We start from the raw sequence: 21,827 nt of genomic DNA, 5'->3' as shown, positions 1-21,827 counted from the left end.
GATGCGCCCAGAGGTTTGTCCCCTCTGCAGACTCCCCAAGACAATTGTTATTCTCCACCCTGGCCCCTCCTCCACCCAGGGCCCAGCCTGCCTGTGGACAGAGTAGACATCCACCCAGACCATGCGTCTTTTAAAAATGAATTTATCTTCTGAGTTGCCTGGGGTCAGCTAGAAAACCAGCTTCCCTAGAGACTCCACCCACCTATAGGTCTTTCCTTCACACCCCGTGTGTGCCTAAATGCCCGCCATCTGAGGCCCAGTCAATGGCTTAAACATGGCCTTTGTCTGGTCATCTAGGATGACACATATTTGTCTTTAACACCCCCTCATCATTAAGGTGATAGATTCTTGAAGTCGCCCCAGTAGAAAGGAAGCCTCCTGTAACCCCCAGGAGCTGGCCTGGATAGGGGGACTCAGGCCCTGTCATCTCCCTTGATTCCACTTAGGTCACTGAGCAAAGGATCAACGGTCCCCATGGGTCTTCCTGTCTGGGCTGGGGAGAGGGGAAGGGCTCTAGAGGGCTTAGCCACTATGGTGAAGCTGGGGTCCAAGCATAACTGGGTTAGGGGCTGGGCAGGGTGGTGGCTGGGGCTAGTGAAGGAGCCCCAAGGAGGGACAGGATAATTTGCAGACTATTGAGACCACAGAGAGGAGAGAAGCTCTGAAAACCATTAGGTGAGCGTGGGGGCCAAAGTCCCAGGCTGGGAGGACTGGATTCTGCTCGCAGGTTTGTTCCAACCTACAGTGTGACCTGGAGCAGACTGTGAGGACAGGCTCCCAGGCCAAGAGCACTCCTAGCAACCTTTCCAGCCCCTCACCAAGTGGGGTCACTCTGGATTCCGGGAACCACATAAGTGGGGAAGAAGAAAGTGGGATTCAAACTCGTCTGGGCCACTGTAGGACTGGTTGGAGGAACAGCGCCCCCTGCCGTGTGGAAGAGGAAGGCCCTGGGCCTGGGGCTAGCAGGAATTCCAGCTGCCTGTCCACCCTGGGCTCTCCAGCCCCTTCCCAGGTCTCACTGCCTCGAGCCAGCCAGGGTTAGGGCCCCTGGGGTGCTCTGGCTTGGCCAGGTGTCCCTAGGGAAACCCTCAGCAAAATCTAGTGGCCCCTGCACTTCATGCTGTGCCGCGGGGATCTCTCACTCCTGCTCCAGCTCTCAGCACTCAGGGACGAGCGTGGGCACCATGAGACCAGGCATACCCCAACTGCTGGCTCTGCGGTCCTGGGCAGCTCACCTCCTCTGAGCCCCAGGTCCTTCAGTAAGGCCTCCATGTTGTGTTGGACACTAACCCCTGGTACGTCTCACTCAGGCAGCAGCCAGAGGCTCCCTCCGGCAGCAGGGCTCAAGGGGCTCCTGCCCCCTTGCAGCAACACAGTGTGGTCCGGGGCCTGGCCCTGGCGGATCTCGAGGCCCGTGAGAAATGCAGGCTGTCAGCCCCTCCCTGACCTGCCAAACTCGCACCCGTGTTTTAATAAGACCCAGGGGAACTGTGCCAGCTCTGGGCCAGCACTCAGCCACAGGCTGAGCTGTACCTAAACCTAACCTGTTCTGACCCCAGTTATCTTTGGGGTCAGAACAGGTTAGGTTCCCAGGAACCTGACTGTCTTCCTTAGGCTTTGGGTTTGTAAGGGAACAGGTGCAGGGGTCTTTATCCCCCAACTCTACTGCACGCTGAGAAGCAAGTCCCCACCCAGTGGCAAGAGAGATCACGCCAGGCACCCAGTGTGCTTCTACATCCAGTTTATACACAGCTCTATACAATATACAGAAACCTTTATATACAGATATATTTATAGAATAAGCTATATTAATTTGTCTCTCCTTTTTACAGCAATATTAGTGTGGATCTTTCATACATTAAGTACAAAAAAGGTCAGGGGAGAATGGCACGTAGAGTGTGCGAGGGTGTGGGGCCCGGCGGCTCACTGCCCATTGCATACAGAGGTCACCCAGGCCCCTGGGAGGACAGGCCAGCGGGTGGCTGGGGGAGCTTGTGCTATGGGTCTGGGGGATGGTGTGGGGTCAGTCTGAGCCAAGCTGGGCTGAGGGGGGTGGCTCAGACCCCCCAGATGTGACGTGGGGTTGAGGGAGACGTGCAGCAGGCCCATCCTTCAGGGGCGAGGCAGGGAAGGAGCAGGTGAGGGGTGGGCTGACCCTGGGTGTCCAGGGCTGAGTCCAAGCCTGCCCCATCCCCAAGCCTGTACAGGTGTGGCTACAGCCTTGGGGGTGGGGGAGTCTGTCCCTGATGGCTCAGTCCTGGGCACGGCAGGGGGGACACACCCACCCTAGAGGTCCCCAGACCCACCCAGAAGAGGAGGAGTTAAAAAGGCCAGACCCAAGTCTCTCCCTGCTACTGGCCCAGGTTCTTGTTGGAACCTTTGTCTAATTTAAGAATTTGTCTAGTTTTTTAAACTCTCGGAGACAGATTCTGTCCTGCTTCTGTGCTGGGCTGAGGTGGGGACAAGGTGCCTGGAATCTGGTAAGGGCAGGGCTGCAGAGCAGGAGGGGAGGCCCAGCTCCCAGTCTCTGTCCCCATCTGTCAGGGTGGGCAAGGGCTCCTAGGGCAGCCATCCAGGCCAGCCCAGCTCGGGGGTGTTGAGGTGCAGGACCAGGTACCAGTGCTCATGAGACGGGGGACTTATGGGAGCTCCGGCGGCCCAAGGAGGCTGGGGTGGGACCGGGGTGGGGGCACCATGCCTCCGAGGAGACGAAGGCACAAGTGGGCCGTCAGTGCGCCTGCCCAGCCAGCCCGGGAGCCTGTCCAGCGGCGTCGCCTCACACTGGCTGTTTCCTGGGCAGGGTGGGAGAGGCAGCAGGCAGGCAGGGCGGGCAGCCTCCAGGACCCTTCCTCAGGAATGGTGCACACTCATGCACATGCACACACTCGTCTGACACTAGCATGCACAATCTCCCCAACACCTGCTTCACAGGGAAGGCTGGGTTCTGCCTCCCCACTGCTTCCCGAACCCAATAGGAAGGAACCCCAATGAGGGCCTTCGGCTAAACTGGGAAAGCCTTGAGCCCCTGGCCCTCCTGGGCCCTCCCCTGGGTGGTGGGTGGAGGGTCTCCAGCCAGGTCCCACAATACCCCACTCTTGGCCCCACTTCCCACCAATAGGACACTGAGGGTGGAGGGCGGTGGGAAGAAAGGCCAGCTTCCAGGAAGGAGCCCAGGCCATCGAGGACGGGGTGAGTGGGGCAGAGGTTTGTTTGGTTTCAGATCCCAGGGCCCAGAGAGGCCTAGGTATGGTGGGGTCCACATAAAGGAGTTAGGTAGGACCCTCAGAGGAAGGGACTTCGGCTGCCTTCGTTCCTCCCAGGACACTGACTCTGCAGCCAGGGGTGGTCACGGCAGTACCCACCACCCTTCGAGTGGCCAGGGTCCCGGGGGTAGAAGGTGGAAGCCAGGAAGTAGCAGGTAGGTGGAGCAGGCCAGGGGCGCCCAGGAACGGGGCAGGGGCCAACTGGAGGAGTTCTGGGCAGAAAAAGGGAGGTCCCAACCCCCTCCTCCAGAGCCCTCCGCTCTTGTGGGCCCTCTAGAGGGGACACATTACTGGGTGTGGGGCCTTGCAAGCCCAGCAGCTTCTGTAAACATTTACAACACTGCGGGCCACCTGATGGAGGTCACCCCAGGGGACTGGCCAGCAGGCACCAGATCTGGGGGTGGCCAGGGCACACACTGCTGAGGGGCTGCTCTCCACCCCCAGAGCCCATTTACCCACGGCCAACCCTGGAACCGGGGTGTCAGGATGCCTGTGGGGGCCGAGCTGTGAGGGCTGAGTGTGGCCTGCCCGCCCAGCAGGCTGCGTCTGGCTCCTCCTCCCTGTGTCCCGCCCTCCCCCATCATTCCCCATGGCAGGGCCAGACCCCAGCCGCCTTGGCTCTAGGGAGTCCCAAGCTGAGGTAGGGATGCAGACCCCCAGCTCAGCAGCAATGCCCATGCCTGAGGCTAACTGACCACTGGGGGCCTCTCCTCAAAGCCACCTGGCCTGGGGGCAGCCACCAGGTACCCACGGGGCCTCCTGCTCCTGGCAGCAGCTGCTGGGGCACTAACGTGCTGAGATGACCAGGTCATCCTGCTTGGCAGGGCTAGCCCGGCAGCCAGTGGGGGTGGAAGTCCGGATCTTGTCCGCAGCCAGGCACTCCTGGCTGCTGAGGCCTGTGGGAGTCAGGTCCATGAGCTCCCCCGAGGAGCTGAGCGGGAAGGAGGGAGAGAGCGAGATGCCTGAGGAGGGGTCGGCCGAACCAGCAAAGAGCCGTGGGGGTTTGGGCACCAGGTTGGGCTCGAACTGGGCACGGAGCAGGATTTCTTGCTGGCTGGGGGACTTGGGGCCCTCGGCATAGTCGCTGGTGGGGCTCTCGGGCACCACCATGCAGTAGAGGTCCTGGAACGAGCTGCTCTTGCTGTCCAGGTTGAAGAGGCTGTCGATGAACTCCGCGAACTCCAGCACCTGGGGGCTGGGCGAGTCCCCCAGGCGCCCATTGTGCAGCGCCAGCTCCCCGCGGGGCGGCCCCCCACCACCCTCTCCTCCAGCCTCTTCCTCCTCCTCGTTGGCCGCACTGGGGGGCCGCTCAGGAGTCACCCCGCCACTGCCCAGGGCTGCCTCCAGGGGCTGTGTGTCCTGTGAGTGCTTGGACAGGCTGTCGGCTGCCAGCAGCTCCGTGCGCGAGCTCAGGGAGGGGTTCTCCTCGGGGATAGCCGGGTCGATGTAGAAGAGGTGGCCCTCGTCCCGCTCCAGCACCGCGTGGAGGCTGGGGGAGCCGCGGATGCTGCGGAAGCCCGAGGAGCGGCGCGAGTCGAAGCTGTACAGGGATTCTGTGTCTGAGAGACTCTCCATGGTGGCCAGTGGCGCCCGCCGGGCCTGCAGCTCCGCGGCCAGTCGCTCCTGGGTAGACAGCAGCAGCAGCTCCACGGGGTCCTGGCGGGCCGCTGATGCGGCAGCCACGGGGGACAGCAGCCGCCCCTCGGAAAAGCCCTCCAGACTCATCTCAGACTGGGACTTGCTCCTGCAGAGGAGGCAGGGCCGGGAGAGGGGGCTCAGGGGAGAGAGGAGACAGCCCGGCTGGCAGGGGGGCAGTTCACTCAGCTGCCCTTGAATGGTGAGGGCAGGGAAGCCTTGTTTTTTAAAAATGAACTTGCAAGAACCCAAGATGGAGACAGGGTGGATGTGGGCTTGGACCCAGCGGGCCCAGGGGACGAAGAACCCTCCTGGAGCACTAGAGCTCAGAGTGCCGCCCAGGGACCCTGCACCATGCCAGTCACTATATTTATGGGAGACACAGTCCTTGAGAGATTGACTGCCCCAGGTCACTCATGAGGTGACAGTGGAATGGGAATACAGGGAGGGACAGGGCGAGAAGGAAGTGGAGAAAGGGGCCTGCCCCCACCTAGGACTGCCGTCACTTCCTCCTCACACTGTGGTGGGTGCCGGCCTCTGCTGGACAGGGAGCCCTGGCACCCCATGCTCTGCACGTGAGCCTGCAGGAGTGGGTGGCTGAGAGCAGACACGGGCTCCCTCCTCTGGTCATGCTGCTACCGTAGGAAACGCATAAAAAGCTGGGACAGGTGTCCAGGGCTTCCTACAAGGCACTGACCATACTTCTCAGCAGACTCCTGGCCAGATCTGTGACTAAGGGCATAGGGCCAGGGTTCCAGAAAGGCAGGGCCACCCCCCTTGGAAGTATCACGGCCTAGGAAGTGTGCACGCTGTGTCTGTGTGCGTCTGCGCCTATGTCTGGCTTAGGTACACGTGTGCACTCACACCCGTCTGCCTGTCCAGGTATGGCCCCATATACATTCTCTGCCTGTCTGTGTGTGTCCTACACATGAGCACGTGTCTGTATGGGGTTTGTGCACATGTGTACCTGTGACTCATGACTATACACACATGACCGTGCCTGCACAAGCTCAATGCAACATGGCTTATGCATGAACAGATAAGTACGTGTCTAGCTGCTTGGGTGTCAATGAATGTGTGGCCCGGCAACTGTGGGCTTGTGTGCAGAGACCCTCCCTGTCCTACACAGGAATCTCTGAGACACAACTCAGGGCTGGCAGGCTGAGGGGCAGGCGGAGCAGAGCGGGAGGGGGCTAGTCTGACCTTCCCATGCACATGTGAGAGTTTTGTGAACGTACGTTGGTCCAGAACACACCATGGACTCACACTCCAAAACCACACACGGTCCCTGCACACATCCCTGGGTACGTGACACACCTGACGCTGCTGTTGCGGTGGTCTGCAGCTGGCAGCTCCAGGGCCAGGCCGGTAGGCAGGGGTGGCCCCGTGGGCAGCGGCTGCTGCTGGAAGATGAGCTCAGGAGTCAGGTCCACCTCTGTGGGGCTCACCATGACCTTAGCAGCAGAGAGCAGAGCTGTCTTTCCCTTGTTGTAGTTCTCCAGCACCTGGGGACAGCACAGGGAGGCTGGCGGTGGAGGGGCAGCCTGCCCAGCCTGCTTCTCAGACAAAAGCCTCTTGGGTCACTGGGGGCCCATGCTCCTCCTTGCAAGGGCCCTGCTCCTCAAGGAAGGTGTCACTACGGGTGACACCTCGCCACAGACCCACAGGTTGGAGAGCCTCTTCTCTGTGCTCAGCCCTTCAGTGGCTGGTGTGGCTGGTGGTAGCTGAAGCTGTCCCTGCTTGGCTGTGCATCTGCGAAGTGCCAGGCAGCCCTCAGGGCCTCTCAACCTGCTCAGGGACAGGTCCTACTGTGGGATGATGTGGGACTAGCAAGAGCCAAGGATGTGAGCTAGCCTTTCTGGTCCCCCTAGGGCCACCTAGGGGCCCTGGCTGGCTGCCGAACCTCTCTAAGCCCCCTTACCCCTTGCTGGTAGAAGGGGTACAGCGACCCTGCCTGTAAGGCCCCTGTGTGCTCTGATGAGGTGACTGCATCCTGCTCTCTGTGGGGCCCGCAGCTCACCTTGTTGAGCCCCTCCATGACCACATAGGGCAGGTGCTCATGCAGCATGGCCGGCGAGATGATCACCTCGTTGAAGGCCTTATTGTCACCCCAGATAGCGAAGTATGTGGGCTCTTCTTGTTCACAGCAGCTGAGGGGGACAGGGGGACATGGGGCCAGTGAGGGGTTGAGGAGGCTCTGTGCTGTGCCCCTGCTTGGCAAGGCTGGGATGGATTTGGGGGCCTCCTGTCCAGCTGGTCAGCAGGACTGTCCCTAGACCTGGCTCCTGTTTCACTCTCAGCCTGGGAGAGGCTGACCTAGGGCCCAGCTGCAATGTCTATAGCCTTCTGCCCATTTTTGGTCTGAGCCACACCTGCTCCAACCTGGGCAGGGCCCAGGTCATCCGCTCACTTGGGTACAAGAGCCCAGGGCCCAGGCCTCTGGGGGAAGCAGCACGAGGCCTGTCTACTGGCCCACTCGTGTTGTGCTCTCGCCCTGCCGCCGTACCTGCCCACACTGTCTGGTAACTAATCCCTTGTGAGGCCAGGTAGCACTGAGCTGTAAGCTGGCCAGGGTGGACACTGGGGACAAAGGCTGGGACTGAGAGAGGAAGCCTGGAGTCCTGCCCTGGGCTGGCCTTTTGTTCCATTTCCAGGGCTCAAAGCCGGGAATCCGCCTTTGTGGGGTCCAGGGCCATCACCTTCTAGTCTCTGCCCCTGCCCATGTAGTAGCTAAGCAGAGGCCAGCGAGGCCCTGCAGCAACAGACCCAGACCCAGACCCAGACCCCAGCGGCACCTACCAGCACTGCTCTGCAGGGTGGTTGTGCACCACATGGATGATGCGGCCAGGCGGGTACAGCGGGGTGCTGGCCGAAAGGGCGATGGTCAGGTCACTGGGGTGGGTCCAGAGCCGTGTGCTGGTCAGAGTGGTCACCTCCACCTCCTCAGGCAGCTCAGACTTGGGGATGCACTTGGTGGCCCCCACAATGATTCGCCACTGGGTGGGGCAGGGGAGACAGGAACAGAGCTGAGTAGTGCTGGTTGAGTGGACAGGGCCAAGGGCACTCGGAAGGAGGGCTCAACAGGTGAGAGCAGGGTGGGATGGTGACGGGCAGGGGAAGGGCAGTGGCCGGAGCATTAAAGGTCGGTGCCCACCTGAAGAGGCAGTGGCTGAGGTGTACGGTGGCCAGATGGCCAATAAGATGCCAAGGACAGATGACATGGAATTGTTGAATTTCAGGGCTGGCAAGGGGCTGCAAGATCAGCCAAGCCCTCATCTAGTGGATGGGGAGACAGGCCAGTGAGGGCAAGGATGGCTCTAGGTCACTCCACAAGTCAAGAGGCAGAACAGACCTCAGCTCGGGCCAGCTGTACCCACCAGGCCTGGCCAACTCTGGGTGAGGTCCCAGTCATCTGCCTCTGGCCTGATGACGCCCAGGCCTGGGTCTGGCAGGAGCAGGTCCTCCTTCCCAGAACCAGGTGCTCCAGGCAGACACAGGCCCATGGGACCTGGTCCATGGCCCTGCCTGTACACTTGGTCACAGGCACCAAACCTGGGAATTGGGCAGGTGGGCTGAAATGGCAAATGGGGCAAGGGCCTACCACAGGGAACTAAGGGAGGGTGACATCAAGAGGATCAAAGAGTCCAAGTGTGCCTCCACCTGCGGGGGGCCTGCCCAGGGTGCCTGGCCACAGACCACACCCCACCCCACCTTCCTGATGCACTGAAGGCCACTTTGCACAGGAAGAGCCCACCAACATCCTCTGACACCTGAGGCATATTAGAAGGGCTGGCCCTCTAGCCCCAGCAGAAGATGAGAATACGCTGAGCCTAGATCCTCCCCAGGGGACTCCCAGCTTTCCTTGGGCCTGGCCAGCTTCCATGGGCTTTGGAGCAGAACTTTCCTTAATCTGCTCAAAGCACTGAGCCTCGGGGATCACCTCTCCTGATTTCAGGCAGCCCTTGCTTCTAGTTCTGAGATGGTGACCACTGGTTATGTGAGCAAAGGCTGGTCCCTCCCAGGCTGAGTCTGTTTTCCCACCTAGGTGACACGGATGGGCTGAGCTCAAGATGCTGAGGGTCTGATAGCCTGAAGTTCCCATGACACTGGCCAGCAGTAGCTGGGACCTCTTGTGCTTTGTCCCAAGGGACCAGCAGGGGACAAGGGCAGGGATGGACAGGGCTGCCCAGGGCCAGGGTGCTGGGTGGGCGCTCACCTTAGGCTTGGTGCTACGCTGCAGGACATCCAGGAGCTGTCTGCGGAAGCCTTCTAGCTGGGAGAGGCCAATCCTATGGGAGGAGGCAGAATGGCATCATCTGGGCCTGCTCAGGGGCTAGAGAGGGGCAGGGGAGTAGTCCATGCCTAGCCTCCAGGAACAAGACCAGTCTACCAAGGTCAGGGGTGGCGGGGAGTCTGCAGCTCAGCAGAGCAGAGCAGAGTGAGGCCATGCAGGGTGGGGCTAGCACCCGTCCCTTGTCTTCTCACCACCAGGCGAGAAAGGGCAAGGAGGGAGCAGCGGGATCCCTAGGGAGCTGGGAGGCTGAGTGAGAGACCTGGGGTCTAGGGACTGAGATGAGGCCAGGTGACAAGGTCACAGCGGGAGGAAAGGAACTTGCCTGGGGACGAGGTCTTTGCCCAGAACCACAGCAGTGACAAACTCCTTGGAGTACTCCATAGCATCCTCACTGCAAGGGAAGCCCAGGTAGGAGCTCAGGCCACGGGGAGGATGTGGTGTCCCCGAGGTGGCGCTCGGCCAGGAGCACACCCCCACTCCTGCACTCTGGGCTCCTAGGGAACTTGCAAGGCTGGGTCAGGCCTCCCGGCCCTGTCTTTCCTGCCTACGAGGCTGTGCCAGGGTAGGACTGGGGTCATGTGGCGTTTCACACAGCCCTCGCCCGACCGACACTCTCCACTTACTGGGCCAGTCCCCAGCTCCCAGCCTTCAGCCCCAGAGCCCAGCCTGCCACAGCCAACTCCGAGACCCCAGCAGCTCACCTCAGCAGGCCCCCCGGGGGCGAGTAGGCAAAGCACTTGAGGGTCGGGTACTGTGGGCGCAGGAGGAAGGACAGGATGGCCGCCGTGCCTGCACCCAGGGAGTGGCCCACCACAATCAGGCCGTAGTGCTTGGTTCCACGGCCCTGGGGATCAAGAAAAGCCTGAGAGCCTTGCCCTATGCCAGCTCACTGACCTAGCTAATACCAAGGAGGCAGAGGGGTCCTCCCAGAGGCCTGGAATCATAACTGTGCCATGTGGACACTGGGGCAGAGGGGGAACCAAGTGAGGTTCCCACAGAGAGACTGCTTGGGAGGTCTGTCCTCACGAAGGCACCTCAGTGGGCAAGCCCTCCCTGATCTGACCTTAACACTAGGATGGCTTAGCACTATGACAGCCACTTGGGCACCTGTCTCCATTCCTCCGCCCCAATGCCTAGCCTGGGGTCTCTGCGGCCAGGGAAGGGGCAGCAGGCAGCACCGGGGGCCGGCCCAGCCGGGAGGGTGGTGGGCTGGGCTCCAGTCGCAGTCGAGCAGAGCAGCGCACCTTCCACCTGCTCGGTGGTTATTTTCTTTGTTGTTCTGTTCTTTATTTTGAGCTTCTCCATAAAATGTCCTCTGGACACATGGCTGTGCAGCTGTGAGGCACAGGAGCCCCAGCGTTGGCCCAGAGCAGGCACTCAGTGACTACAGGGACAAGCAGGGCACCTCGGGGGAGCTGGTACCACAGGGGGCCCAAGGGACTGCACAGGAGGGGCCGGGAGGCAGTAGAGGAGGGGAAGGCCATCATTCACCCACGCTCTCCTGGCTCTGCTGCCCTGGAGGAGGACAAGCTGGCTGGCACAGGGCCCAGGGGCAAGGAAAGCCACTCACCAGGTCTCGCCCAAAGGCCTGGGACAGGACCATCTCCTGTTCCAGCTTCTTCTTGATGTACTCAGCTGACAGCACCATGCCCTGGACGAGAGGAACACAGCAGGATGCTGAGAGGAGGCCTCCAGGGACCAGCAAAAGCAGTGACCCACAGTACACTGGCCCTGTGCTGCCTATTTCCCACTTGGGTCCTAGTGTCAACCAGACTGTGGGGCCTGGTGGACACTTGGATGAGGAAACAGAGGCCCAGAGCAGGTGTGTCTGGGGCAGGCTCTAGGCTGGGTGCCAGACAGGGCTTCCCGTGGCAGGGCCACGACCTTCCAGACTAATCCTGCCTGCCTGAGCAGTCTCTCCCATGGCCCAGTGAGCAGGCACCTACGGGCTGGGGGTAGAGAAGGACAGGGCCCTTAGGGACACTCGAGGCCAGTACCTTGTGGCCCAGCCAGGTGCCGCGGTGGCCCTCCACAGGGAGGCGCTCAGCATCGCCCGTCAGGTCTGTCAGGGCGTCCTAGGGGAGAGAGGAGCAGGGGAGGGTGGCTGAGGAGGCGAGGAGCAGACAGGCAGCCACCCGGGGGTGGGGGAGCCACAGGTGGCATACCTTAGGGGACAGGGTTCCCCGGATACTGATTACAACCTTCTTCTTGTCATGGTCCACTGCCACATAGAAGGGGGTTTCATAGACCTAGAAAGCAGCAGCTTGTGAGACTGAGGGACCCCAGGATGGGAGCAGATTTGGGAAAGGGACCTAAGGACCTAAGCCCATATTCCTGGGTCCAATCAGGCTCCGCTGACCACTGAGCCCTAATCCCTCCCAGGGCCAGGACTCCTGGCAGTGGCTCTGTGCTCTGTCCCAGGCACAGGGGCCTCACTGCCTTCCTGGCCCCTCTCTGACTTGTGCTGCCCCGAATGTCCATCCCACTGCTGAGCCCAGATCCACCTCTGCCCCTCCCTGTGCTTCCGCTCCCCCCTTCCCTTACAGTGGGGCCAGCACTGGGTGTTGGGAGGGTGTCCACTCTCCTAGTCCCAGAGCTGGTGTGGGCCCAGGGTCTGGAGGAAGAGGGGGCTGCCTCCTCACTGCCCCCAGGATGGCCTGGAGGCTGCAGTGGCCAGTGCTGGCTAAGCCCAGGGTTCCCGCTGACCTGGAAGGGTGGCTTCTGTGTCCCAGGCCCTGAACTGCCTCCCCGACCCCAGGCCCCAACTTGGCCTGTCCACTGCCCAGCCCCTCACCGCGTCATGGCAGGAGGTGTACACGATGTCCACCGCAGTCATGTTCTCATCCAGGAAGTGGCGCCGGATGGCGATGGCATTGCAGCCACAGCAGTTGTCTTCCTCAATGGTGACTCCAGGGGCAAACCGGGGCCGCGCAGGGCATAGGCAACACCTGGTCAGGGGTAGGCGGCGGGCGGTTCAGGGCCAGGGAACCGCTGATGGTGCTGCTTTCTCCTCCCAGCCCCTCAAACCTACTCCAGTCAGGCATCCCCCTCCACCCACCTTCAACACCCTGGTGACCTCACGTTGCCAAGCCCACTGGCCAGTTCCCAGTGCTCATTCCTTGTTCTCTTGGCAGCACCTGACCCTGTGGGTCCTCCCAGCTTGGCTGGAGGCCCCCCGCCCCAGGAGTGTTCTGTAGGCTGGGCTCCTGGCCCTGGTCCTCTGGCTCTGAGGCCCCTTTCCTGCAGCTGCCCTGGCTGCTCTGTGTGCTCACCAGTCCAGAGCTGTGCATGTCAGAAAGTGCTCAGGAACCTCCAGACCCACTCCTGCCTCCAGGTGCTCCCATCCAACCACCCGTGTAGCATCTCCCCTCAGAGGCCTGACGAGGCCAGTCCCATCTGCCCGCCCGCACCCTGTGGCAGCCACCCTGGACTCTGCCACGCACTCCACTCAAGCACGCAAGTCTGGCTCTGCCTGTGGACTCCAAACCAGACCCTGCCTCCTTCCCTCCCCAGACTCTCTGCCTGGAGACAGCACAGTGGCCTGCTGACTGGTCCCCTCTCCCACACTTTCTTATGTTCTCCACTCAGTGGCAAAATGACCTGTTGAAGATAAGCCAAGCCTGTGACTTTTCCACTTATACCCCGCATGTAGCAACACGCTCCTGCCTACAGAGAACCTGGGCCTTCCTGCCCGCTGGTCGGGGGTCTCTGGCTGTGCCTCCTTCTCCTCTCCTCACTCATGCCCTCCTCCCCAGGCCTGTTCAACGCTCTGCCTCAGGGAGGTCTTCCCTGGCCACCCCAGCGTTTCACATCCCAACGAGACACTCAGCTGTGCTCCTCCAAAGCAGCTCCACACACACGCTCCACATTTCCTTGTCTGTGTACTATCTCAGCAGTGAGTGCCACGGGGCAGGGTCTGCTCTGTGGGGGTCACAGCCATGTCCCCAACACCAATACCTGCCAGGCACAGATGGGGCTCCCCACAGAAGTGGGTGAATGAGTGCTGCATGCAGCACCCATTTGGGGATCACTGCTCCTTGGGCCACCAGAGGGAGCCAGCACCCAACAGACTGGCCTGGAGCCCATGGTGCACATGACAAGGTCTGCCAACTATCTTGAGATGACAGCTGAGATTTTATTAAGAACCCGAGATGTCCCTGATGCTGAGAGGTCTGTCTTCTCCCAAAGCTGTATCTGCAGGGTTGCCACTTCCCAAAGGGGACAGGCCTCACTGAGAAACTCAGGGTTGAGGCAAGACCTGGGAGCTACAGGGTCGGTGTGGACACCACTCTGAGACACAATGCATCAGTCACTGGCCAGGTCACCACCCCCAGGCCAGGCCCGAGCTCCTACTCTCGGACAGCTGTCCTCTCCCCCTCGGCTGAGCATGAGGCTATAACAGTGTGACCTGGAGATCTGGTCTGAATCCTTCATGTCACTTCTGGATTCCGTGGGCCTGGAGGAGCCTCAGTTTCCTCCCATGGCTGCGTCCTAAGGCTGGTGTGAGGCCAGAGGTCCAAGACTCAGAAAGGGCCTGGTACACCACTGGTCATTAGTACACGTGGACCCCCCAACTCCAGTGATGTCTGCTTCTAAACAAGGGTCTCAGGGCCAGAGGAAGCGACCAAGGGACAGGGGCAGCAGGCTGGATGCGAGCAGCCCTGCAGTGTCTCTGAGGGTAGCACTGCCACCTTGGGTCTCTGAAGCCTGGGCACCAGCCTCTGTGTCTGTGGGAGAAAGACCTGCCACATATCCAGGGCAGGGTTGGAGCCCCAGCTGGCCAGAGGGGCTGAGCACGGGCAGGCCTGGCTCTCATGTCCTGTTGGGGGGGAACTGCTGCCAAGGGAGAGGCCCAGGCCCGAGGGTGGTGGGCAGTCCCTCTTCCTCCAGCCACCTGGAGCCAGGCCTGGGCAGGCTGGGAGGCCAAGAAGAGCGCCCCGCCCCCTGGCCTGTCCGAGGGCCTTGGCTGCACACCTGGGCCTGGCATTGCCCCGCCTTCAGCCCACAGCCCTTACTGGGCCCACCCAGGGCCTGAGGACTCTGCATGCTCTCCGTGGGGCATAAAGGATGCACACGCAAATGCACACGACCCTGCTGCAGGCAGAGCACCAGGGTCCTGCCTGCCAGGGACCCTGGATTCCACAGCAGCCTATGGGCAGGTGCCGCCTGTTTATAAATGAGAAAACTGACTCCAGGAGGTGTCCCCACACGGCCACGAGTGACGAAGCAGGGCCCGCCAGAACCCAGGCCTCTAGACTCCTGGCCCTGTGCTCCGCCCTGGCTGGGACTCCCACGAGGACAGGGCAGAGGGAAGACATGTGCAGCGGGCAAAGAGGGAAAAGGCACGTGGTGCCCTGGTTACCTCTGATCAGCTGCCAGGGGCTTGCCGAGAACCAAGTCCCAAGAGCCACCCAGCTTTCTGAAGATAGAGCCGGCACTGCAGGGTGGGTGTGGCTGTGGAGGGCCCCAGGACAGGGGTGTCGAGGACAAGCTCCTGCCTCATATGCCAGCCTTTCTGGAACAGGAGCCCAGGGAGCTGTCCTCCTTCCACCTGGCATGGGCTGACAGCAGAGCCACCAAGGACTGGCGGCTTCTTCCTGGAGCCCTTCTCTGGCCCACTTAGGGCACAAAACACCCCCAGGACTGGGTTAAGGGTAGAGGCAAGTCACAGGCTAGATCTGGAGCTGAGGCCCTCCCAGCTCCCTGGGAAGAGGGCTGGAGCCTGTCACTAAAGGGCCTTCCTGGGTTCCAGAGACCTCTGTGGATAGGGCCTCCCTCCCAAGAAGGTCTTTCTGGAAAGGCAGAGCACAGGAGGGAAGCCAAGAGCAGGGGAGACGTGGGCAGGAGGGAATGGTTGAGGGGGCAGAGGAAGAGCTGGAAGGGGAGGGGATCCAGCAGTGTAGACGCTGTATGGAATCTCATTTAGTCCTCTAAAAAAATTCCATGACGTATGGATCAACATCCCCATTTTACAGATGCAGAAACTGGCCCAGAGAGGTAGACCAATTTCCTCAAGGCTGCTAGTGACAGTCTGGACAGCCGAGAGCTGTGATTCCCAAGCCCGTAGCTTTGCTGCTGGGGACGACACAGAGGGGAAGGCTGAGGCCCGGCCAAGCCCAGGAAGATAATCCGCTGGGCCCGGGGGGAGGTGGAGGCAGGGCAAGTTCTGCTGCCCCCCGGTTAGTTCAGTGGGAGAGCCCACAGACACTGGTTCATCTTCTTAGGGGCTAAGAAGGAAGGCACTAGTGTGGCTGGGGACAGGGCAGGATACTCACGAGCAGGACCGCGCTAGCTGGCAGAGGCCACAGGCGGGCTTTCGCATCAGGTACATGGGCCAGCCGTAGGCAGCCAGGGCGAAGAGCATGTAGTAGCAGACCTCTTTGTAACGCAGCATCTCGTGCTGGAAGACAGGGTGCGGGGGGGGCTCTGCAGCCTCAGTCCAACAGTCCCAGAGATGGGAGCCTGGCCATCGCTCCCCAACAGGGAGGGGTGCACGGGCGGGGACAGTGTGGGACCCAGGCCTTGGAGGAGGGACCAAGCCTCTAGATGAAAATTGTATTTCCCTAATTATCTCCATGTAACCAGGACACGAATCTCTTGGGACCTGTCCTGTTGCTCCAATCTCAGAATTAACGATTTGGGGACAGAAAATCACTCAGAGCACTGGATCGATTTCCTCGCTTGTTTTCCCAAGAAGGAAGAGAGTGAGGGGCCAGGGGCAGCATGGCAATCACCACCTCAGCAGTCAAGCCCTGCCAAGGGACTTTGTTGCTAGGGAATTTAACCCTGAAAGGCCCTGGGATCTCCAACACCCTCCAGAGTGTCTGGCTATAGGCAGCAGGGTGGGCCACACTGGGCAAGAAGTCAACACATCTCTCTGGCCCGCAGGAACCTGGTGTGACTGACTCATGGAGTCCCAGGCTCGGGCTGGAGGAGGGCCGTCTGGGGGAGATTGGGATCACTCTAAAGAAAGGCGCCAGTTTAAAACCCCACAGGTCGCAGGCCTGTTGGCTGCTGCGGACGCCATGGTTGTTATCAGCACCGGGATAGAGGGAGGCGGGGAAAAAGGTGTCCCAGCAAAGCCTCCAGCAGGAGGACTGCGGCATTTAGAGGGAATTAGTCCTCTTGTAAAAGGTAAGGAGGGTGATTAGTCATCTTGTGAAGTGGAACAGGTAGTGCCTTAATCAGGGCCCCGAGGGGGAGCATCCGCATCCTCTGTCTGCTCTCCAGGAATGAGCCAGGGAGCTGGAGAGGCAGTTACTCAACTCCAGAGCACCCTGCCAGCGGGCGGGGTGCTGCCAGTCTGTGCCACAGGCAGTGGGGACCCAGCCCCTCTGCCTGTCCTGCCCCTCTGCCCAGGGCTGGAAAGCCTATCTCCCTGGAAAGCAGAATCAGCTGACTACTGGCTGTTTCAAGAGAATGCAAATGCTACTTTGGGGAGCAGAAACAGAAAGGGATGGGGCCTGGGCTTTTTGGGGGGAGTACCAGGGATTGAACTCAGTGCCTTGTGAATGCTAGGCAAGCACTCTACTACCACAGAGCTACCCCCAGCCCAACCTGAGGCTCTCATAAATGATGAGACAGCCAAGGGCTGAGGCCTCTTGGTCACCCATGGCATTGTGCTGGGACTAACTCAGGACAGCTCCTCTTCCCGTAGCTCATGAAGGAAAGTGTGCCCAGGGCCATTTTACAGTTGCAGGGACAGCCTCAGAGGGATGAGGGACTTGCGCAAGGTCAGAGTGACCAGCAGTTGAGCAGAGGTGTGCCCAACTCGGCAGGGCTGTGGCTAGGTGTTAGCCGAGGCTGCACAGTGAGCTGGGTCAGGGCTCTGCTGCCACAGGGTGGCACCACCTTCTCCTGTGACATGCTGGATTTCCACTTAGGCACTTAGAAAAGGCTCTGTTACTAAGAGGCTTGGAAACCACAGTGCTACGCCCCGGTGCCTTTATGACAGCAGTGGCAGCAATGATATCCCAGCTCACCCTCGGGAGGCGGTTTGCCATCTCAAGAGGCCAGGGCCCAATGTCTTGGAGCCGGGCTAAGGGATTCGGGGTTTTGCTTGTAGAGCAGCATGACATGGGGCCGGTGGGGTGGGGCGGTGATCTGGGAGGAGGCTCCCTGGAGGGCTGAGCAGGAGCTGGTGGGCAGTAGTGTGGCCCACGCAGGAGGGCGGCAGGGGGTGTTTGCTCAGGTGACTCCGGCACAGGGAGGAGCTGGTGGGGGAGGTGAGACATACAGGGGGTGACTTCTGACTCACCGAGTTCTTGAGGTCGAGGTACTTGGTGTTTCTGGTCACTGGCATCCCAGACAGGAAGGCCAAGATGTCATTGTTTGCCTGTGAAACAGGCATGTGAAGATGGGTAGTGGCACATCCCCACGCTCAGTCCCCAGGGCTCTGCCTGTTCCCAAAGGCCTGAGAGGCCCGAAGGAGCAGGTGGCTTCCAGCTCTTCCGAGATCCAGCCAGTGCTCCAAAACCAGAAGTGTCCCCATATTTTTAGTTGTTCCCTTTCTGCCCAAAGTATCAGACCCTGGGGACCTTCCTGACCCGTCCCGGGGGAAGGATTTTGTACAGATGTGAGACCTGACTGTATGCTGGCAGGGACACAGGAATGGGACATGGTAAAGCAGGAGGCTGAAGCCCCAGCTGATGTCACAACTGGGCTGTGGATCGGAAGTCTGGAAGAAGCACATGGCCCAGAAATGGAGGGCACCGTGCAGCAGCGGTGTGGCGGCTGCTGAAGTTCTGAGCTGGGGAAGGGGAGGCAGTGACCTCCAGGGCCTGTGAGGTGGGCAAGCCACGCAGCCAGAGCAGGGGCAGGGAGAGGGGCTGGCTGCAGAGGGGCTCACCTCGTCCAGCACCGCGTTGCGCTTGGCCCGTTGCCGCTGCCGGAGCAGCACCAGGCCAGCGATGATGTCAGATGGCACGATGTCGAGGTCCCGGAAAAACTCAGCAAAGAGGTAGGCGATTTCTGAGTAGGCATCCTACGAGGTCCGGGAAGGCAGGAGGAGTGGCAGGGAGACAGGGGGGACGCGAGACCAGGAGTGAGGTTCAGGGCAGTTCTACCCCTGCACTTCTGCAGCACCAGCCAAGCCTGGCCCCAGGTGGCCCTGTGCAGCTGGGACCCTCAGGGTCCTGACAGGACTGGCAGTAGCTATCTGGGACCACACTGACTCTTCCTGCACCTCTTGGGCCACTCCTCCCACGGGAGGTCCCAAGGCTTGCACCGCCTGCCACACACCGGGGGCCACCTGAGCCAGTTCCTCCTCTCTTTCCCTAGACATAAGGAGTCACAGCCTGAACGGCGCTGGCTTCTTTCTCTCTAGACTTTCTCTCAAGCAGAAAAGCCAAATGAAGTTCCTGGCTGCTTCTGACCACTAGCTATGACTCTGGAAGACTAAGGATTCTGTCAACCTCCGAGCCTTGGGCCTCCTCTCCTGCTGCCCAGGGGTCACAGGCCCAGTGGCTCCCCATAATATGCCCAAGAAGGAATATGATCATGGGCCAGTGCCCTCAGGCTTCCTCCATGCCCCTGGCCCAAGGACAGCCTGTGTCTGAGCCTCAGGGCAGGAAGCAGGGAGAGTGGTGATCCTGTGGGTTGGTGGGCTTGGGTTTCCCCTGCATCTTGCTTCGCTGGAGCTGGCCCATCTTCCCTATCTTGTCAGGAGAAGCCAAGATGGGAACCCACTCATGACAACAGGTTCTGCCTCCCCGCTGGAGTGTCAAGCATTCATAAGAAAAAGCCAAGCGCTGCAATCTGAAACGCACCAAGGGCCGAATGGCACCAGCTGCTGCTCACTCCAGCTGACCAGCCAGGAGAGCCTGAATCGCCAGATCGGGGAGCACGGGAGTTCATGTAACAGCCTTGACTTTCAAATGCTGGTGTCCAATTCAAGTTTTTAAGGGACACCACACAAGCTGATCAAGCAGTGCCTGGACCATCTGTGTCCGGCAGAGCCCATGTTCAGGGCTCCTGGTGAGGTGTGGCCTTTCCACCAGGCTCTGACCACAGAGGGGGGCCGGGCACTCCACATGGTGGCAGGCCCAGCCTTTATCTGCCAGGGGACTGCTCCCTGCCTTCACATGGCCTGCCTGCAGCCCAGACCCTGACCATGACCCCTCGGACCTCCCCGAGAGACCACAGGGTGCTCCCCGCCCACCCGGGAACTCAGGGGCTTTCTTCACTGGATTACTCACTCTACGGGTCACCAGTGCTGCTGGTGAGGACGAGCCACGCGAGGCTTCCCGGTGGCTTCCGAGGAGGGCACTTTGCTGTCTGCCTCAGGAGGAGTGGTCTCCTGACCTCACTGGCTCTGCTACTAACTAGCTGTGGGATGCTGGGCAAGTCACTCCACCTCTCTGGGCCTCAGCTGTCTGATCTGCAAAACGAGGGGTGGTGCTGGATGACCTCTAAGGTCCCTCCTGGTGCTGCAGAGCTCTGCCTCCCTCCCCGCCCCAGGGCCGCCCACAGCTGAGCCTGCCCTCTTCCTGCAGTGCTTGGTGCTCTGAGGCCAGCCCCTCTGCTCACTCCTCAAAGCGCTGGTGAGGGCTGACTGTGCGCCACCCAGCACCATTCTAAGCGTTACATGGCATCACTATGCCCTCCAAATCCATGCTGTGGAGGATGTGCTACTTTCCTCCGTCTTCAGGTTGTCTGAATTGTGAGCATTTCATCTCCTAAACTAAACTCTATTCCAAGGCTGCTCTACAGGCTGGGGGGAGTTGGTGGGTGAAGAATAACGGATCGCCATAGAAGCAGGCTGTCACCTGCACTGGAAACCCAGTGCCTCCAACCAGCCCTGCCCACTCGGCTTTGCCAAAGCAGAGAAAGGTGCCTGAATCACAGGATGTGAGTCTGGGGGAAGTGACTCCCGATACTTACTGACTGCGAGTCCTTCGTCCGAGTGCAGCAGAGGAACACTTTGAGCCGACGTGACCAGCTGGTGGCCTGACCTTCTTCCAAGCGGTGCCTGCAGAAGGGAAGAGTTGGTATGTGTGAGGTCAGAGAGCTGGGCCAGAAGAGCTGGGAGCCAGACGTTATAGAAACAGGATGGCCTGTTCCCAGGGCCCCACCAAAGGGCTCCCCGGAAGGAGGTCCCGGGGGGAGAACAGCCCCAGGCCTGGCCAAGGCTGGGTGGCCAGTGACCTGGCTGTTGGCCAGCCAGGGCACTCCCTGGGGGACTCCTACTGGCCTAGATGGTGAGCTGCTGGTCAGCAGGGCCATCGAGGCTTTTGGAAGACTGGCCTGCAGGCATGCCCTGGGAGCTCAGAGCTGGGAACTAAAGTAGGGGCAACTCTGCAGCAAAGGTGTCCAAAGGCAAAAAGCCCAGGAAGACGCTGCGCCTCTCTGCCCTCCTGTTCCAGGGGCTGGAAGAGACCTACTTTTCCTGTTAAAGGATTCCAGAAACTTGTTCTTCTCTGAGGCCCAGGTCTGCTCCCCACTCCCCAACCCCAGCTCCACAAGGCCACAAGGCACAAGTGAACAGGGTCTTCCAGGAGGTTAGGAAAGGGTGCAAGCCAACTGTCATTTCTGGGACCAGCTGCCTTAGGGACCTGGGAAGCCTTGCATCCTGAACCAATGCCCACGCTCCAGGGGCTTGATGACATGACATTTTTAATGGTTTCTAAGCTAATGGGGTTTTTCAAAAATTCAAAGAGAATTTCCTGCTGGGTCTCTCACCAGATGGAAGTAGCCGCAACACTTTGCTGCAATGCCCTTTATAAACACCAGGGGGCAGGTCACTTTAGGAATGAGTGTGAGATGGTGACAGATCGGGTCCAGCGTGTCAGGAAGGCTACAGACCAAACTAGGGACTTACACACCAAGTCTGGACAGAAAGTTCATAGACCCCAGCAGCCTCTGCCCTGCAGCTCATTAATGTGAAAGGGGGCAGACAGTCCTGCAAAAATCCAAAGTCAAGCCTCCTTGGAATAACCCCCTCTCCCAACCCTGACCAGAGTTCACTGGGAAGAGAAACGACCAAGGACTATATATTCCCAAATTCCAAAAACTGAAATAACCTAGCACTGTGGGGCATCAGGAGTATGTGGGTCCCCACAATGGGGAGTTGCTGGCTTGAAAATGTCCTTGCTAGAAAAACGGTTTGTGAGTTTCAGAGCAAGGGCAGGCCAGCCGAGGCCAGTCAGCTATCCCAGAGCCCCACAGGAGCAATGGAGAAACCGCCAGAGGCCAGGGCCCTGTGAGCTCCGAGGCACCTCATTCACCTTCGTGAGGCACCTCATTCACCTTCGGGAAGCCCAGAAACCACAAAAAGCTTTCTAATTAAAATGACTGCAGCCACCAACCTTCACTACAAAGGCACTCGCTCCCCTGGGCCCCCAAGGCAATCACCCAGAGTCAGAAAGGGAAGTCTCGACTAGGCCCAAGGAGCCCAGAAACCATGTTAGGTTGGGGCATGCTCTGAGCAAGCGAAGAGGGAGGGTGGTGGTAGCTAGCTGCCCTCTGGGGAAAATGGCTCCAAGGCCTGACATTTTGGGCTGGGAGGCGGCCAGACCCGGCATGGGTGTGGCTCTGGCCGTAGTGATGAGCTGAGGCACTGACGCGGAAGGGGAACTCGCTGTAGAGGGTTAGGGTTAGGGTTAGGGTTAGGGTTGGGGTTAGGGGAGGGGTTCTGC

At 60.2% G+C, this 21,827-nt stretch overlaps 1 protein-coding gene across 1 annotated transcript in view; it reads right to left on the bottom strand.

The window, feature by feature from the left end:
* Positions 1 to 4,032: 4,032 nt before the first annotated feature.
* Positions 4,033 to 21,827, bottom strand: part of Dagla (diacylglycerol lipase alpha) — a 56,966-nt gene continuing 39,171 nt past the window's right edge. The window contains exons 6-20 of the mRNA XM_076844683.2: positions 20,074 to 20,161; positions 18,041 to 18,175; positions 17,450 to 17,527; positions 15,468 to 15,592; positions 11,987 to 12,140; positions 11,358 to 11,441; positions 11,190 to 11,267; positions 10,763 to 10,843; positions 9,894 to 10,036; positions 9,515 to 9,583; positions 9,115 to 9,187; positions 7,698 to 7,894; positions 6,919 to 7,048; positions 6,216 to 6,403; positions 4,033 to 5,007 (exon numbers count right to left, since the gene is read on the bottom strand). Of these exons, the coding sequence (XP_076700798.2) occupies positions 4,050 to 5,007; positions 6,216 to 6,403; positions 6,919 to 7,048; positions 7,698 to 7,894; positions 9,115 to 9,187; positions 9,515 to 9,583; positions 9,894 to 10,036; positions 10,763 to 10,843; positions 11,190 to 11,267; positions 11,358 to 11,441; positions 11,987 to 12,140; positions 15,468 to 15,592; positions 17,450 to 17,527; positions 18,041 to 18,175; positions 20,074 to 20,161 (2,581 nt within the window). The 3' untranslated portion in view covers positions 4,033 to 4,049. The remainder of the gene's footprint in view (positions 5,008 to 6,215; positions 6,404 to 6,918; positions 7,049 to 7,697; positions 7,895 to 9,114; positions 9,188 to 9,514; positions 9,584 to 9,893; positions 10,037 to 10,762; positions 10,844 to 11,189; positions 11,268 to 11,357; positions 11,442 to 11,986; positions 12,141 to 15,467; positions 15,593 to 17,449; positions 17,528 to 18,040; positions 18,176 to 20,073; positions 20,162 to 21,827) is intronic.

This window comes from Callospermophilus lateralis, chromosome 2 (assembly GCF_048772815.1).
Source record: "Callospermophilus lateralis isolate mCalLat2 chromosome 2, mCalLat2.hap1, whole genome shotgun sequence".
NCBI lineage: Eukaryota > Metazoa > Chordata > Mammalia > Rodentia > Sciuridae > Callospermophilus > Callospermophilus lateralis.
The sequence above is the reverse complement of the archived record's forward strand: the minus strand, read 5'-3'. Positions and strand labels throughout refer to the sequence as shown.